Source organism: Struthio camelus, chromosome 2 (genome assembly GCF_040807025.1).
Source record: "Struthio camelus isolate bStrCam1 chromosome 2, bStrCam1.hap1, whole genome shotgun sequence".
In the NCBI taxonomy this organism is placed as follows: Eukaryota; Metazoa; Chordata; class Aves; order Struthioniformes; family Struthionidae; genus Struthio; species Struthio camelus.
The window spans coordinates 54,397,256-54,415,297 of record NC_090943.1 but is presented as its reverse complement, the minus strand read 5'-3'; the positions used below and the strand labels follow the sequence as shown (position 1 = coordinate 54,415,297).

At 42.3% G+C, this 18,042-nt stretch overlaps 1 protein-coding gene across 1 annotated transcript in view; it reads right to left on the bottom strand.

The window, feature by feature from the left end:
* Positions 1–18,042, bottom strand: part of ITGA9 (integrin subunit alpha 9) — a 224,890-nt gene that overhangs the window by 182,467 nt on the left and 24,381 nt on the right. Inside the window, exons 6-11 of the mRNA XM_068935830.1 lie at positions 13,863–13,992; positions 12,199–12,284; positions 9,928–9,996; positions 6,719–6,856; positions 4,065–4,170; positions 2,450–2,544 (exon numbers count right to left, since the gene is read on the bottom strand). Of these exons, the coding sequence (XP_068791931.1) occupies positions 2,450–2,544; positions 4,065–4,170; positions 6,719–6,856; positions 9,928–9,996; positions 12,199–12,284; positions 13,863–13,992 (624 nt within the window). The remainder of the gene's footprint in view (positions 1–2,449; positions 2,545–4,064; positions 4,171–6,718; positions 6,857–9,927; positions 9,997–12,198; positions 12,285–13,862; positions 13,993–18,042) is intronic.

The following is an 18,042-nucleotide window of genomic DNA, read 5'->3' as shown; positions in this document are numbered from 1 at the left end:
GAAGCTATACCTCATTTCTGTCTCCCCAATGCTGAGATTAATTAGCTTCTAATGTAGCTTTTTTTTTTTTAATTACTAACTCAAAAACTTTCTCTAGACAGTTTGCATTGTAAAGGCTTTTGCTTGAAGCAAACTGATATATCAAAATCTCATTTTCTATGGCAATCAGATGTCCCCCAGCTCTTACTCATTATGTTGTCCCACCAGTGCAAGACCTGAATTCAAACTAGAATCTCATCGAAGAAATTTAAAGACAAAAATAAACCTATCCCAGTAAGTAATTCTTAGGCTGTTGATGATGCTTCACTGTTTTAAGACGTGCTACCAGCTCAAGTGGAAGGAAGATATCCTGTAGTCTTGACAGCCAGTTTAAAGGGAAATCACTGCTCTGCAATGTAAGGGAACTCGATTTTCCTAGGCAAGGGCAGATAAGATTAAGACAACTGGAAGTAACTTCCTCCTCACTTCACATTTACACCAGGGAACGCAAATACCTTTTTGGGTGGGTCCCAGTTAGGGTGGGTAAATCTCGCCTACAAACATCCCAGCAGACATCTGCAGGCTATTATGCTCTAAAAGGCAGAGGTTTAATGCTGTTCTGCTTTTAAGTGCCATGACTGAAAACAGCAGGCCACAAAGCCTAGTCAGACAGTATTTATTTAACACATACATAATGTTGCAAGCCAATTAGGCTGCTTCTGCTCATGGTCACTACTAAAGCTGCTCTAGGGACGCGAATCAACAACACTGGTCAGCAATTTATTTGAAGAAAAGGAGGAAAAGCTAAAATAAATAAATTTTATATACACACACACACACACACACACACACACACATATATGTATGTATATATATATATAGTGAAAACATATACCCTGCAGGCCTGCATCTCTCTTAGCTTATTTAAAAAAGGAAATCCAGGGCATTAAGATGGCTCAGGGGTATAGTAATAAGATACAAAAAGTCTTTCACCTCTAAGTTCAAATCCAGGGCAAGTAGATAAAAGCTGCAGTTGTTGTACAGTTGTTGTACAGTTTCTTTTGTTGTAGGTGGGAAATGAACTGGTGGCATGTTCATTGCTCTGCAGCAGATACTAGAAATGGCATAAAAGCACTGCCCGTAAGCAGTGCCACCCTTAGCTGCTTCAGGACATAAGGTAAAGGATGGGAATGATGTCAAGACTGAATGACCATGGTATCCTGTCTTAGGTCCTGTGCGCTGTGTCTGCTGGCCTTGCTCCCAGGGGAGGCAGAGATAGCAAGTGGGACATTTCGCTTGCTATGCTGCTAAGCTGGTCTCTTTTTGAAATGGTAAATTCCTCCATGAAATGGAAAGAATAAAAAATTTGATCCTTTTCAGCAGAAGCTGGAAATCCCCAAGCTTTTAAAAAGCCAGAGAAAACCCTCCTGACCAGTAGCTCTCAGCAAGAACAGGACAGAGGTCTCCACATACCACTAACCAGTGCATTTTAGAAGAGGCATTTAACTACCTTTTCTAAAAAGTAGTGCATGGCATAGACATGGTAAAAGGAAGAAAGACTAATCTTCTGTGGTCTGTTACAAGACTCTCCAATATAACCACTAAACTCTTTACTTTTGCTTAAACTTATTTACTGTGAAGGATCCCACCCAGCAACAAAACAAAACAGTTTGAACTTCAAACACACGGAGGGAGGGAGGAATCAGGCTCTGAAAAAAAAAAAAAAAAAGGTGCTAGACAGAGACTAGGGGACATAACACTGGGTAGCACGAATATGAATTTATCTTCTCTGCTGCCCAGCTACTGTGGCTAAATTGTACTGCGTCACATCCAGGGATCTGCACTAGACTTTGCAGCGTATGCCAGCCTAGCTTTTATTTCATAATAATGGTCAGGAAATGGTAGTTCAAAACTGCAGTATGATATATCATCGTACTGGAAGGAGAGGGCCAACAAGCTGGGTAACGAGGTTTCTGCAGGGAACAGAAGAGAAACTTAGTGCCTCTTCCTTCTCGCAATGTCTGCTTCCGCGGGGAGAAAGAGCAGCCTCCTAATTATCTGCTGGTCTTTCCGTAATTTGTACCCTCCTCCAGTTTTTCCTGCACTACTGCCTCTAAGAGCTGGCATTCAAGCCCCAAGACTCCACTTGCACCGTGGAGGAAACCACAGCTGTAAACTGTAACAAAGAATAGGGAAAAACATCTCCTAACTAACATAATTTGACCCTCCAGTGTGGAAATGGGCAAGCTTTGTGAGAAGCCGTCTGCCAACGGGGACTGAGAAAAAGATGTGGTCTTTGAATTGCACAAGGCTACCTATAAAGGGATTCGCTTTGGAAAACGCCACTTACCGTGGAAGACAAGGTTCAAAAAAACCCATCGCTATGTTTTACCCCTAAATTTGGTTTACTTCTGCTGGCCCCAAGAGAGTGATTTCACACAGGTGTATCGCAGAACGCAGCATCACATACCATAGAGTACTGAGGAACAATACCATTGGCATCTCCATGATAAATATACACTGCTCCTATGTAGTTGTCCTCCTTAGGTGCCCCAATGGCAACATCTGCAAAACAGTAGAGATTACAAACATTTCACAGTCCGTTCCACTACTCCACTTTTTCCCAATTTTACATGACAGCTAACCATAGGAAGACAGCTCACCATGATGATGATGATCAGCATACTGCTCATGTCAGCCTGGCTAGAAAAATACGTTTGATTTAATGAAGAGCTCATGCTAAAATAAATTTTAAAATATGCAAATGTATATGAATTTGTACATGCATGTGGCTGTGTGCGTGTGTGTGCGACTAGTCAGAAACATATGTTTTTGTTATGAAAATATGTGTTCATTAACCAACCGTCATGCTCAAAAAGACTATTTAAAATACTTTCATATCAAAATCCTCATCCCAGGGAAATATCAGCTTTGTGAATCAAGATACCATTGGCAAAACAGATTTACTATAGCACAATGGTAAGTGTTACTGAAAACCCAAGGCTTCAAAATAAGTTGGCTACATTAAATGGACAAAAAGGTAGAAAAAAGAGCTGCCGAGGATGCAGTGTCAAACTATGTTTGATCCAATCTAACTGCAAACCACTGCAGAAAGAATGATCCCATCTTCCATTCTCCTCTCTTCACTGCATCTAGTGATTACACAGCTACTCAGAATAAATTCCTCCCTGGTGGTTTCAGATCCACAGACTGGTCCAATTCACTCTGTAGCATCTCCATCACCAGAGCTGACCCACAAGAAGCAACCGATATGCACGGACCAGCTCAGAGGAAGAACGTGCCCATCATGTGTGATGGTAACCTGCAGCGAGATTGGGTTAGGCATGATGTGGAACTGCACCCTGAGTGTCTTGGAAGAAATAAATCCAGGCACACACAAAGTAAACCAGCCCTGGTTCCTTAATCTGCACTGCCACAAATCAGGGCAGAAAGGTGCCAGTGAAGGTGCCAGTGTCAACACTTTCCTCTCACCTATTGTTATCACAGCACAGGGCCTCAAACCAAATGGCCTGTGAAAGGAGCAGGGGTATAATCAAGCAAAGGAAAGAGATTATTAATAGAGTATATACCATGAGTAGTAAGAGGTTACTTCTTAGTTACACTTTATGATAAGAAGCATAATTGGGCCAATAAAACTGGAAAGGCTCGAAGACATAAGGAAATAGGAAAGAAGAAAAGGCCAGACATACATTTCTGTTCTGCTTGGGTAGTGGGAGTTTAAAGCCTTTCATGAACCACACAAAAGAGAAGAAATATAACAACAAGGGAGCAAATCAGAATTAATGAGAAAGTCAGGTATAACTTGTGTGGAAGTCAATTAAACGCACATCAGGTACAATCAGCCATAAAAGGCTCTAGCAGACAAACCACACATAAGCGTGGCTCTCCTTGGCCAAAGTCCAGTTGTTGACCGAGTCCAGAGGAGCGATGCGACGTGGGACCAGCCACCAGTGTCCTAGAGCTGCCAGCACGGAGGAGACCAGCAGTGCCACCAGCCCTGCTGACACGTTCTCCTTTAAGCCCAAGTTTATTAGAGAAATGCGCCACAAGGAAAATGCACCAACCTGGGAACCCGTCGTCATCGATATCGCCAAGGGAGGCCATGCTCTCCCCAAAGTGCGCGTTGTAGGCACCGTCACCGTCCAGAACCAGCTGCTCTTCCAGGACTCCCTAGCAAACAGGAAATAAAACAGGCTCAGAAAAACAGTGAGCTCTAAAATACATGAGGCCTCTGCATGGGAACGCACACATGCACCCTCACACAAATATATATATATTTCAGGAAACACCTGCGGCAGAGCTGCAGCCTGACTTCTGCCCTACCACTGAAGCCTCAGTGAACACAGATTAGCTGAGTATTGTAAATCAAAAGGGTTAAAAATAAAACCAGTAAAATCAACTGCAACAGCAGACTGAACTAGCCTGGCTGGGTCTCTCAGGGCACGCTCAATAGCCATAAATGGCATTTCCAACCCAAGTAGCCAGGCTGAACAGAAATCTCCACAAGAGGCGAGGCTGGTGAGCCAAGGGTCTCAAGGCTCCCAGCTCTAGGTGAACAGGTAAACAGACAAACTGCCCAGGAGAGGTCATTTCAGTAGACAGCCACTTTTTTGAATTTAGTGCTAAAAAGGAAAGAAATGTACAAGAATCTACTGAAACAAGAATTTGTTCTTTCTCTTCCAAAAATCCCTTAGTGATGCCTACTCCTCAGCATTACTAGCACGACATTCAACAGTGCTCAGCTTTAACTGAACAGCCTCTTTTAAGGGTTGCTTGCATTAAGTTTAGACTGATACTTTTTTTATTTTTAAAAATAATTTTTTTTTGTCTTTTAGTTTGGGATTTAAAAAGAAAGAGCATGAATGATGCATCTAAAAGGCTTACAGTCACAGGAGTTGGTGAGCTCTTGAAGGTTTCCAGATCCCTAAATGTAACAGCCCAGGGCTTGCTTTACTGGCAGACTACATCTGACGAATGAAACCCTCAGCAGAAGCTTATTCTGCTAAATCCCAGTGAATTTAGGAGAATTTTCCCCTAAGCAGAGAACATCTGGCCAATTTGAAACTTTTTAAGCATTGGACAGAAAGATCAAAGCAACCCCCCAAAAACCTTTTCTGAAATGAAGAATAAGGAGAGAGATTTAATGAAAGAGAGAGTCAAGGAAAAGTTCAAAATATACGTAGCTTTGTACTCATTTGCCACGAGAAGCCTTATATGGATCTCGTATTTCCTGCCCACCCACTTTTTGGTCAGATACATAAGCTTTAGTTTCTTGCAGTCTTCCCTCAAGGGGGAAGGAACATTTCCACAAGAAAACAAAATTAAGCAATCCAACTTTGTACCCACCTCAAGGGTTGTTTTGTTTTGTTTTTGCTTCCTTTGTGAACGAGGGTGAACTGCCCTCTGAAACATGCAATAAAATCTCTTTCTTGGCTGCGAGGAGTTGCTGACTTTAAAAAAATCCCACGTAATGAAATTGAAACACAACAGAGAGGAATCAGGCAGGCCTGTGTGTGCAACGCATTTCTTTGCAGCCCTCATAGGAAGGGGGAAAATGTAAGCATGTTAAATCAAGCATCACGATGCATGTTTGTATTATAACGCATTTTTCTCTGATCCACTGCAATGATCTCTTAAGTACTAGCGCTTGCAGAATTAAATTGTGGTTTAAACAACCGTACCCAAAAGAAAGGCCACAATTCTGCCAATGTTCATGCAAGTAACTCTTACTTCAGGAGTAAAAGAAATTCCTAGTAGCTTCTTAGTCATATTACACAGTAAATATAAAAAAAATAATTCAAGTGCTTTCACACTGTAAGCAGGCAATGTTAGTTATTATCTCTGGCATTCTGGGCCCCATTTTGATAGCCTACCAATATAAAATGTTGGATAATCTAACTAACTGAAAAGATAAGACTCATTTAAAGGATTATTGATAATTAAAGACGAAATTACACCAAAACCAATTCTGAAGTCTCTCAAATGCAGCCAACAGGACTGGAGGGTGAATTCAGAAATAAACTCCATACATAAAAGTTCTCAAAATACTGATGAGACAAACCAATTTCATTTGAGTCTGCAGCAACACTCCCATTCAGACAGCAGGTTTTAGACCCAAATATTAAGTAAAAATAAACAATCATTGTTTTCCTGTAAATACACCACAATAATGACCTTGTTTTGCTGATGCAAGAAAGTTCAGACTTTTCCAAGACTTCTGTTGGGTCCTGTGAAATCCAACAGCTTCAGCTGGTAAGAACCAAAGGCTTTCATACAAGGCATAATGTAAAGAGAGCATAAATTTAACCTTTGCTTTCTCTTCACAAGAGCTCCCAAATCCCCACAGTTTTTCTTCTGTTTTGTAGTTTCCAATGACCACCCAAAACACAAAGCAAAACTCAATCAAAGCCACTGTCTTTTAATAGGTTTTGACATCCAAACCACATAAAGCCACAAATACCGCCAAGTTTCAACACAAAACCAGAAACTTTCCCAGACCTCCTCGGAAGATTCACAGCTCTGTGATGAATGTGGGCTGGTGTCTGGGAAAACATGATAGCAGGCAAGTTTTCCGTGACTTCATGTTTTGCTACAGACGCCCAGAATGCCGCTACTTGAGGCACGGAGTTTCGCCAGGCAGCGCTGGGGCAACACGAGCGTTAGTCCACCCGGCCCCACGTCCTAATCCCTTTCAAATTCATCTCCTATACATACTCACATTGCCTCTGTTGATGTAGACTGTGACTTGACCCTCGTCCCTGATCTCGGAAAACATAGGTGCTCCGACCAGCAGGTCTGAAAGTCCATCCGAGTTCAGATCAACTGCACATAAGGAGGAGCCAAAGTAAGAGCCCATCTGCAACCAAGCCGAGTCACAACAAAGCATTCAGTATCTGCCCACACACAAGAGGAAATCATTTAGGCTCACTCTCTTTTTTTTTTTTTTTTATTTTTGGTAATGTCAAATGATGACTTGCTGCTTTATCACTTACAAGCAGTCCTACAGAGAAATCCTAGGGGATGTTTCTGGCAAGAATTAAACACTTTACTGTAACAGTGCATTAGCTTGGATGGTTTATACAGAGAACAAAACTTACACTCTGTGACATGCTGAAGTGAGACATTTAAAGAGCTTCCTCAGACTAGCTTCCACTTGTCAAATGCTTACATCTAGGAAGGGGTGAAATGAGTTTCCCAAATCAAGACTCTCAGACCCACCTAATGATTATTCATGCCCCGTGGCAGACTTCCAGAAGGGACCTGAAGTCAGGTAGCTTAGATGTTCATGGATACCCTGTCTTTATCTATTTATTTATTTATTTATTTATTTTTAAAGGTATTCCCAGAAAAGAGGTACCTAAAAATCACCTCTAACTTGTGGAATACTTTTTCCCCTGATCTCTCCCTCTGTATACATCTGTAACCTCCAAACAGAAGTGTTAGTCGTGGGCTGAACTTAGCCTTTCCCTGACTACCTCTCTCACACAGTCAGGTGAGTTGGCACAAAAGATGATTTTCAATTGAAATTTTTTAGTTGATACAGAAAAAGCTAAGCCACTTCCAATCTCCAGTTATTACTGATTGATTTTTTTTTAAAAGTTTAAATTTCACAAATTAATAAAATTTCATTAAATAATTAGATATTTTGGATACTGGCAAATATTAAATATTAACCATCTCCTAACTGGCATCCACATTAAAAAATTAAAACCACATTTAAACATAAAAAGGAAATCAAAAACAGGAATGATATTCCATCCTTATTTCACTTCATCCAATTCTGTAAAGGTACCACAACACATACTCTAAAAGAAGAAAAGCATAATTCTTCCTCACCCACCTCATTCCGAGAGCAGTTATTAACCATAATCTCAAATTAAAAGCAACTGCTAAAGATATCCCTTTATATTTGAGATTAAAGGCTGTTTAGATAGCAGAAAAAAATTGAGGTTGCAAAAATAATTATTCATGTTTAAAAGAATGAATGATGCATTTGTTGCATATTTTAACATTCCCCATTTCTGATCTCTGTCACACAGCATTGCAGGTTGGATAGGTTAAGATGTACGAGCCAGGGCTACAGGGAATGCTCGGAGAGGGGCTGCAGCATCTCTGTTCTTCACTCTCTCTATGAGTTTAAAACTGCTAAATATATATAGTGGGGTAAGTTAAGGATAGAGTGTCAGTCTGTAATTCAGATTTTTGTGCTTGTGTGGGTTTAAGGTCAGACCTCAAATACCATTTGATTCTAGTTATTTTGTAGCTCAAGTCCCCTTGGGGACTTTTTATTTGTTTATTTTTTTAATCCACTAGTGTTTTAAAATAAAATTCTCATGGGTAAGGAGTGAAAGTTATGAAAAACATTTCACTATGTTTTCAGGCAGTTTTCAGGGAAAGGCTATTATTTACCTAACTGCAACATCATACATCTGCAATGTGGACAAGTTCATGGTACTGCGAGAACCTGAAGTTTGTGCGCTTAACATTTGGAACATGATACTGCTTTTTTTTTTTTTTTTTGGCTTTTCTGCATTTGATTGCCTCCTTCAGTCCCTCTGCTTTTACTGTCTGTGTAACAAGAATGTCGCAGCAATGAACTTTCACACCACTGGGGAGGATGCAGTGTTTTCTGAGAGCTCATTTCCAAGCCATGCCTGTTGCTGAGCACGTCTGGTTATATTTCAATCACAAAACAGAGAAAGGGTAACTTAGGATGGGTTTCTCTTAAAATAAATTCTAGTTTGGATTTTACAGAATCTGCAGAAGAAAGAGACTACTGGGGAAGAAAGAGATGACAGTCTAGAAGTATTGAAAGGATTAAATACTTAATTGCTTAAGTTACAAATAAGAATAATGCAATTAAATTTAAAAAGGAAAGTTTCTGGCTGAAACCTGGAAACTTCCTGATAGTTCCGTTTATTAGGCTGAGGAATAGTTCTCCAGGAGCACATCCTCTGGGACGCTTAAAAATCAATGGGGAAAAATGAATAGGAAGCAATCAAACACGGGAGATGCCCTGGATGAGCTGGGAGGTCTTGTCTTTTCAAAATGTCAACAATTCTGCTAGTGCAGAGCAAGAAAATTGTGGAGAGACCCTAAAACACAAGTCAGAGCATCCAGCTATGCATCCTTGCAACTTTCACCTACCCCAGCTTCCCAAGAGTGTTAAAGAGTGCAACTCTGTTTTGGTGGAAAAAAATAACAAAAATAACAAAACTTGCTAGCAGTCCCAACCTGATGGTACATGCAAATGCTTTAGATCCTTACGAGGGTGTCAGCTCTTGCTAAAGCCAGACCCCACCAATGCCCTTTCTCTCCTGGATTTCCTCTCGTTCCAGGAGGATACAGACAATTTCTCCTCAGCCGTCTGTGCCAAGAAGGGGTATCTTTTCCTCAAAGTGCTATTCCCAAATAAATCATCTTTTGTTGTTATCTGTAGCTAGACCTACTGTCCATTTTGTTTTTCGGTGACACATCTCCAGGAAGCCCCTGTGGAGAACACAGGCCATTTACCACGCAGACACAACTCTCCACAGGGGAGCTGGAATTCAGCAGAATCCACTACGTTTTGTGATTTTTTTTTCAGCCCTAAGGCACCAATCCTAGGAGCAACATGCAGGACTGATTCATGACAGGAAGAGGGAAAAAGCATCCCCTCTTGAGGCAATGAAGCTGCTCCTCAACAGAACAGCTTAACTCTAATATTGCCCCAGGGCAAAGAAAAATTGGAGTGGGGGTCTGTGTAACCAGCCAGCTCTGGCTGGTCTGTACCACAGGTTTAAATCTTCTGGGGGGATGAGGAGAAACAGAATTAGTTTGACAACTCATGAAGCAGTGGATTAAAAGCGATGCTCCGAGATGACCCTGCTGTTACTTCCCCTTCTCTCCTCCCCCGAGAATGAAAACATGCACACTAAGAAAACTCACCTTTTTTCCTGAAGCCTGAAAAATCTTTATTAAAGAGCCCGACCGCCTGTCCGTTCTGAAAATATAAACCTGAAAAGTGAAAAAAGAAAGAAGTTAACCAATACTAACTACAAAACATATAACGCCACAGCATTGACGCTTTCTGGGTATATCTGCATCACGATCACTGCCGTAATAGGCATAACTCTGCCCCAGTGCCCTTGCCCAGCCTTCCCTTCTCGAAGACGCAGCCCTCCCACGCTGCACGGCAAACATCAAACATCAGGATGCTTTAGGAATTTCTGCTCTGACCTTTGCTAGCAGGCCAGTAAATGCATTTGCACTGTTTCTGTCTGAAAAAATCTGTAAATTAGAATGAGAAACAGCAGCACTGTAAATTTCGCTCCCATCGGTTGTATCAGCATAAGAAATGGTGATGGTATCAGCATAAGGACCTCCCAATGTAATTATAAGAAAGCTCACCCCAAATGTGACTGATCTTTACCTCTGGGCTGCTTGCCACATAAATTAACTTCACTATTGTTTGCAGTTACTCATTCATAAACTGCATTTTTGAGCCAAAAGTTTACTTGCAGATGGCTTCCCTTTCTTTTACTATGGTTTACAAGATTCATATAAGACTGATTGATACAAGATGGCAAACGAGTCACAGTGGGTAAATTCAAGAGTAGCTAGCTTTACCATTAAAGCGGTGGGAAAGTTTGAAAGCTTGGATGAAACCCAAAAACTTTCTTAAACTAAACAAATGCAAAGAGACACTTATCATAAGCACTGTACATTCCCCAGTATGGACATAAACGATGATGGGAAGTAAGTTGCAAAGTAGTGAACTATCCAAACATAGTCCACTTGTTGCTCGTTTCGGTAGGAAACACTCTTTAACCAGGAACTCGCAGGGATAAAAATATCGATAGAATTTCAGTAACAGATCTTGTATCAAAATCCAAAACCTAAAAACATGTGGTTATAAAAAGGGGCTCGCTTCTGCAGAAACCCTGGCTCACTCGGCAGGCGAAATCCCAGGCTCCTTCCCAGCAGGTGTCCGCGCAGTTGGTGGGACCGAGGATCCCTTACATCCAAGGCCAAGCGGCGGAGCCAAGCACTTGATGTATTCGGGCATGTGGTGAGTTATTAATAGGTGGTGAAGCAGAGAGTTCAAAGCGATCTTTAGCCAAGAGCACGGCACGTATTTAACTTCGGACAATTGCTCTAGATATAAAAGGGCTCCCAGTTTCGCGGCGGCACGTTCAGCCATGGATGTGCACTGCCAGGAGGCAGGACTCTGAATCCAGCTTCACTAATGACATTCCTCGTGACTTTGGAGAAATCACGCAGTCGTGTTAAGTGTCCTGGCTTTGCCCTCAATAAAGTGGGTGTGACAACATTAATTATTTTCTATCAGGGAAGTGGTCAGGATTAGCTTATTACAGTGTGGAAAGCACAGCAGGACTCAGTGTCACGCCCTGCAGCCCAACATCCCTCACAGCCCCCTTCGCCATTTGTTCCTGCTACTTACATCCCTCACGGAGGGAGAATAACAGCAACTTCTGCAGGTAGAACAACAGCCTTTAACTTATAGAGCCAGCTTTTTCATGGCTCTCTCATTTAAGCAGCTGTTTTTTTCCCCTCCTTAGACAGAACTTAAATCTGTTGCACAGACGAAGCAAGCTGGAAGGACGGTGCATTGCAGCAGCTACAACAGAGCACCTAGGATGAGGAAACTAGGTCCTTCCCTTGCACTTATCTTCTCGGTAGCATGAAACATCAACATATTATGAACTTTTAAAAGAGATACCAAATCAACTAGTAAATGGCATTTCACAGTATTTCAGATGCTACCCTAAGGGGAACAACGAAGCAGTCCATAGGCAAAGCACTGTAAAGCGTATAAAGAAAAGAAGCAGAAGACAAACTCTCTTTCCCAAGTTTTCTCATTTCCAGGCAAGGCTTAAGTGAGGCTTACAATAATGTGTCAAAAATCCTGAGCAGAAGTGGCATTAAAGAAACATCAACAATGTCTTTTTAAAATAATTATTTTAAGGATCGGGTGGGAGAGAGAGGAAAGGGAGGCAGGAAGGAGGTGAGGCACCAGAAGGGACAGGTGGACAAATCTGATGATTTCATCAAACTGCCTCACCTCTCCCCTGCACAGTGCTCCAAAATTACTCTGTAGGCAAAAATCTCTTGGTTTCTCAAACTTGTAGAAACTGAATCAATATTATTTTTTCCCAATTGCATCTGGCCACGTTATTGTTTCACAAAAAGCCACACCTTTCCGATGCCTCCATCCTGGGGAGCTCCTCCTACAACGTCTGTGGTCGTCGGCTGAGAGAAATGACCTGCCGTCACTGCATATCCTGAGCAGGAGATGGGGTGGGATGGGAGAGGAGAGAAAAAATTAATTAATTAACTAATTAAATTGTAAAAGGAAAAGCCTGAGGAACAGGTCAGCCATCTGGATTGTACTCATCAGGTTTCACAGTTCCTCTCGGCCTGTAAAGAATTAACATTATACAACTATTTTGTCCAGGACATGCCAACACTAAGCTCGACCCCATCACCTCAGGAAATCACAGCAAGCTCTCCAGCACTCTTCCAAAAGCCAAAAGAGTAAAGGTGTGGGTGGGGTTTGGCAAGGGGCAGGTAGAGGCAAAAAAGATACGGGGAACAGTCAGGTAACCACAAATCCGGATGTAAAAAGGAAAGGGAAGCAATAAAATAAAAACATGCACACATATGCATCCACAAACAGAATAAAGAGACCATCATTGAAGAGAAGTATCACAGAGGGTGACTGTCTCACGTCAGCTAGAAGGAGTCCACCTTCAGTCAAAACCGATTTTCCAAGCCTTTTGGGCACTAAGTACCTTTTCAGTTGGGGGAAAGCAGAGGACAGTAGACAAAGAGGTCAGAGAAGTTAACGGCTTACGAAGATTTTTGTTTAGGCAAGAAGAAAAACGGGAGGACAGATCAAAGAAAGAAAGAGTGTATTTGAAAGGAGGAGATCAAAGATTCGGTCTTATTTGTTACGTTAAAATGATATATAATAACTAAAGAGTAGAGTACTTTCCTTCTAAGGCTGTCTTACATTGAACTTGCTCTTCCATTTTGAATTATGGGTCTCTTGTCTACATGATAAACACTATAATTCAGGTCTATCAGTGGCAAAACCTATATATGTCCTTAAATGTATATACATACTCCTCATTTAACTATCTCCAAACAGAATCTTCTAACTGGTATTTCTTTTAAGGCTAAAGGCTAAAGCGGGGGGTTGGGGGGGAGGTCATCTTCAGTTAAACAATATCAAACTACTGCCTGTCTGAAATATCTTCTCAGTCTCAGTAGTCTTAGGCACTAGGGATTAGGAAGACTTCAAATTAATTATGTTTGTGATGTTACCTGATTTTAGAACAAGTAAAACCTCATGTCTTAACATCAAAGACAGTTTCAGATTTGCAGCCAATCCTTTCACAGTCTCCTTCTGTTATGAGTCACGGTGCTATTCTTGTTCAAATAAATTAGACTCTGCAACATACCGTCACATAATTACTCTGCACCCGTTTTACAGATAGATGAAATCGGACACACAGCCTAAGCAGCAACACATAATATGTCCGCTGCAGGGCAAAAACAGGAATGCAGGAGACCCACCACCAGCCATCTTACTTCTCCATCCAAATGCATTTTCTGTATTATTCAAAAAGAAAATGGCACGTTAAAAAAAAAAAATTAAGGAAATAGTCTGGCTGCTTCTTTACCAAAACATGTTTCCAGGTAGGTAACCCTTTAATCCAACCATTCTTCCTTCCATGCTTTTCATAAAACACTCTACACCATCAAAAACCATCAGTGTCAGCTTTAAGGCATCCAAGCCCCGAACTACGCCGTTGAGCTGGTCCATGTCTCACAGCAAGCACCGGAGAGCGGCTTACCAAGGTATGTGTATCGCCTGGCTATCACGGCATCATCGTTCAGCTTGTAATAGCTGTTGTCAGTGAGATTGAGTACTTTGACAGTTCCCGTCCAGTAATAAGATCCTGGTGCCCCCATGATGACCAGCTCCTACAACAAGAAAAACAAAAGGGAGTGGGAAGGACGAAAATCAAAACCAAGACGGAAGTCATGCCTCATGGGGCAACAGGAAAGGGAGAGGATATTAACTTAAAACACTAAGTCCATCTATAAAAATCATCATTCTGTGTGCACACAGCATTTCTCTTCCCAAACACAGAGGTCACCACACATGCCCTGAAAATACGAAGTCTCACTTTTTACAGTCCCATTTTGCTTAACCGTTCTGCCACCTCAGCAAGAGAAGAGAACTTCCATGGTCTCACTAGCTATCAAACTCACGCCTGCTAATATGGTCCTCCCCAAAACACGTCTCTCCAGCTGCTGTATTTTCCTAGCAGCCCCAGGCAGAAGCGAAGACCTCCACCAGCCCCGCCCAGACCCCTTCAGCTATAGGCCGTGCCTCGACTCCAGCGACACACTACGCCAGAAGACACCTGGAAGGATGCGGCTACGTACCATAAAAGACTGTCATTTTATGATTACAAAGCTAAATAGCTGCCACGCGCTCAAACCGCAGGGTCTGCGTACTTTGAGGATGGAATATTTTGCCATGTTCTGCCCTCAAAATTAATAATACACTCCGCTCTGTGAGAGCAAACCTGGCTATGATTGTAGACACCCAGACCAAGTTAGGATTTTAAAAGACTGGAAATTAGGCAAAATTTGATTTTTTTAAATATTTTTAATGTTTGAGCAGAGATCACTGAAAGCCGACGTCCAAAGCTAAAAGCTTGCAGAGAATAATGTTTTGAATGAAAAAAAAAAAAAAAAGACTTCTGCATGCCCAGACAAAAAAATTCCCCATCGTTCTCAAGAGCTGGGGAAGTCATGAGGAAGGGCAGAGAACATGCAGCAAAGATATCCCAGAAATTTTGAACGGTAGTCACAACGGAGAAGGTGGGGAGAGGAAAATAAGGTGAGCTCCAAGTTAAATCCTACACACTGAAATTGCTGGCTGAACTCCTAGCACAGCTGAAAAAGCTCAGAGTAACATTTGATGATTTAGCTGCACTAGTCAAGTGAGAGCGGGAGCAGGAGGTTATATCAGCCCATTAAAAGAACCAGCCATCTCTGAAGTAAATTAACTGACTGAAAACGTGCTTCCATTTCAATATCCTCCAAGGCGACCTTTCCTGGCCACTCCTGAATGCAACTCATAATCTGCCCCTGAACACCTGTAAGAGATGTTATATTGCTCTAAAAGGCTTGTTTTCCTCCTCATCTGTATTTCTCATGCCACAAGGACGGCTGTCTATGCAACATTCAGAGCTCTTTCCTGCTGAAGGAGAGCACACTTAGTAATACTGGTAAGAAAGTGTTTTCACTTGCCAACAATGTAAATTCACCTTATCGAGTACCAGGCTATAAAAAGTAAAAATGTCCCTGTTTTGCTGGTTATTCAGGAGAGCACAACAGAGAGAAGGGAAACGCTTCCTTTTTCTTTTCCCAATTTCAAATTCATAAGAAAATCACCTTGTTCTGTTCTGTTTTTCAAACATGGAAACTTACATAACATGTAAGCCCAGCTCCGGGATGTTCTTACGTATAAAACCAGTATTCCTAGTTCAAAAGTCTGAAAGCCAATGCACTGACCCGCAGCGTTTAATGTGCATTTTTCAATTCCAACCCATTTTGTTCTGCTTGCAGAAGACCACCCTCTCCCTCGCCGCTGGCAACACGGTACACACTCTCTTTTCCCTCCCTAGGCTCAAGCGTTAGCATCACAGAGCAGTGGACCTGACAGGGTTAAGGCGCGTGCCCATTTGAAATTCCTCAAGGTGTCTTTTCTACCATGCTTTGGTCAGTGGTGATCTGCTGTTTACAGAGGAAGGAGACAACTAGCTTGTTCAGTGAATGATAACGTCACTCCAAAAAAAAAAAAGTTTGCTCAAGCAATAATTTTATATAGAAGAAAAAAGGTCAAGAGAGGAGACGAAGATGCAGGGTATGCTCGTGTTTTCCCCCCGGGAACTGACAAATCAGGGCAACATGAAGGATTAAACATTCAAAACAACCTGGGGTTGCCCTTCTTCATCTTCAAGCAGAAGACGTGTTTGGTGGTTGCAGGTTCTCCAGCCAGAGCGCCCAGGGATGCTCATCTCCGGGCAGCCAGGTCCGGCCCACGGCAGCGCCTGGGGTGACCTCGTCTCACACCCTCCCTGCCCCTGTTCCTCCACTTGTGTAAAACATCTCCCTCGTCCAGCAGTAATGACTCTCAGCCCAGTGGAGCATCCAGGGTCAAGTCCTTGCTCTGCGAAATATTTGTTTGTTCACGAGAACAACAAAATAAGATTGATTGAGAACACATTGCCCAAAAGCATCTCGTATCTTTGCGGGGGAGCCTTCCTTCCGGAAAGTGGCAGATGTGGGTTTGCATACCTCTGGCAGAGGACTGAGTTAAGCCTGGAGAGCATTAAACAGAGGTAAGCTCTCTAGTCTTGGAGCTAGAGGAGGAATCTGCATTTCCTCCCAAGGTTGGAGGGGTTTTTTTGTTTGTTTTGTTTTAAATGACGTCATTTTGAAACAACTGGAACATTTTGCATCAAACAGAATTTTAAAAAGACTCCAGTAAGAAAAACTATATCTTTTAAAATTTGGTTTGCAAAAATCAGTTAGTTATTATACTGGTTTAGTCACTACCTGCTCCTATTTTGCTGTGGCAGCTAAAGCAAAACTTTAGTCATTTGCACAATTCTAGTGGTTTGCAACCTGAAACAATAAGCTCCAGCCTCAGGGAGACAAATGCTCTTCACTTAGCTTCCTAAATCCAGACAGACTTTGCTCTAATCCCGAGGAAACTGCAGGAATCCCCTTAGCACGTCACTGACGAGCGTTAACGCAATGACCCCAGCACGAGTCATTTCCCGGCTCTAGCCGGGCAGAGCAGCGGACTGCATTACAGGCTTCATCAGTTTTAACGTAAAACGCCACTTTATGCGACCAAACTGCAAAGCCTGAGGTATTAAACTCCCTTCTTTCTCGCTCACGGCCCTGAGGACAGCGGGTTTGCATCACCTCTCCGTTTCAAGGAAGGTCCCAGGCAGGTTTAGTGCTGGTGGGAAGTGGTGGGGCTGGTGGGCCCCATGGCCACACCACCTCCCGGGCTGAGGGTCCCACTCCGGAGAGCGTTAAATGAAGGAATTTCATAAGCAGCCCCTGGAACAGGACTGCAACGCCCGGTTAAAGAGCGGGATGTGCTTGGCAACAGTCTTTTTTCCTTGGGAGCGGCTGTGCCCTGGAGGTCACGGGAGCATTTACCAGCAGAAACAGCAGCATCAGCAGGACTGAAAATACAGCAGGGGCTTGCCTGTTTGACCCAAAAAGCCATTTATCTGCATTTCCTGCTCAGTTTGGCAGCCCTGGAGCTGCCATCAGATCAGGTTGAGGCACCGAAAGTTCAAAGATATCATCTGAACTGGGCTAGCCAAGGAGGATTTAAGGCATGGGAACACAAACGGGCCCGAGAGAGCAGGCAAGCCAGGAAACAGCTGCAGCTGACGAGTATCCAGTCATCACACAGTACCACTGTGGCAACATCGCCAACATCTTGATTTACTTGGAAATCACCTTATTCCATTTCAGAGAGGACACCTCCATCCTCTTTATATCAAGCCAGGCAATAAGCTCTGCAGATCAATGCATATGTAATTAGCAGCGAGTACATAACTGACACGATAGCAACTAAGAATTTCAGGCTGAAATAGCTTTTTCCCTCCCCCTTTAAAAAAACACTAAAAACAAATACCAGTACAAACATGAGAGAATAAATTCACCTTTGATACAACTAAAACATGGCAAGATCTGAAGTAGAAGAACTGAAAAGAAACGTTTTCTAACTTTTTTTAAAATATATTGATACACACACACAGAACCATTCAGGGAGAACATCGTTCCTTACAAAAGATAAGAGCTAAACGTAGACACAGGGAAACCGCTATGCAAGGTTTGGGATATATGTGATAATATATCTGGGATATATGTGATACTATAAAATATTCCTCGAGGACCGTTTTCAGAGCGCATTCATTCATTCTTTTC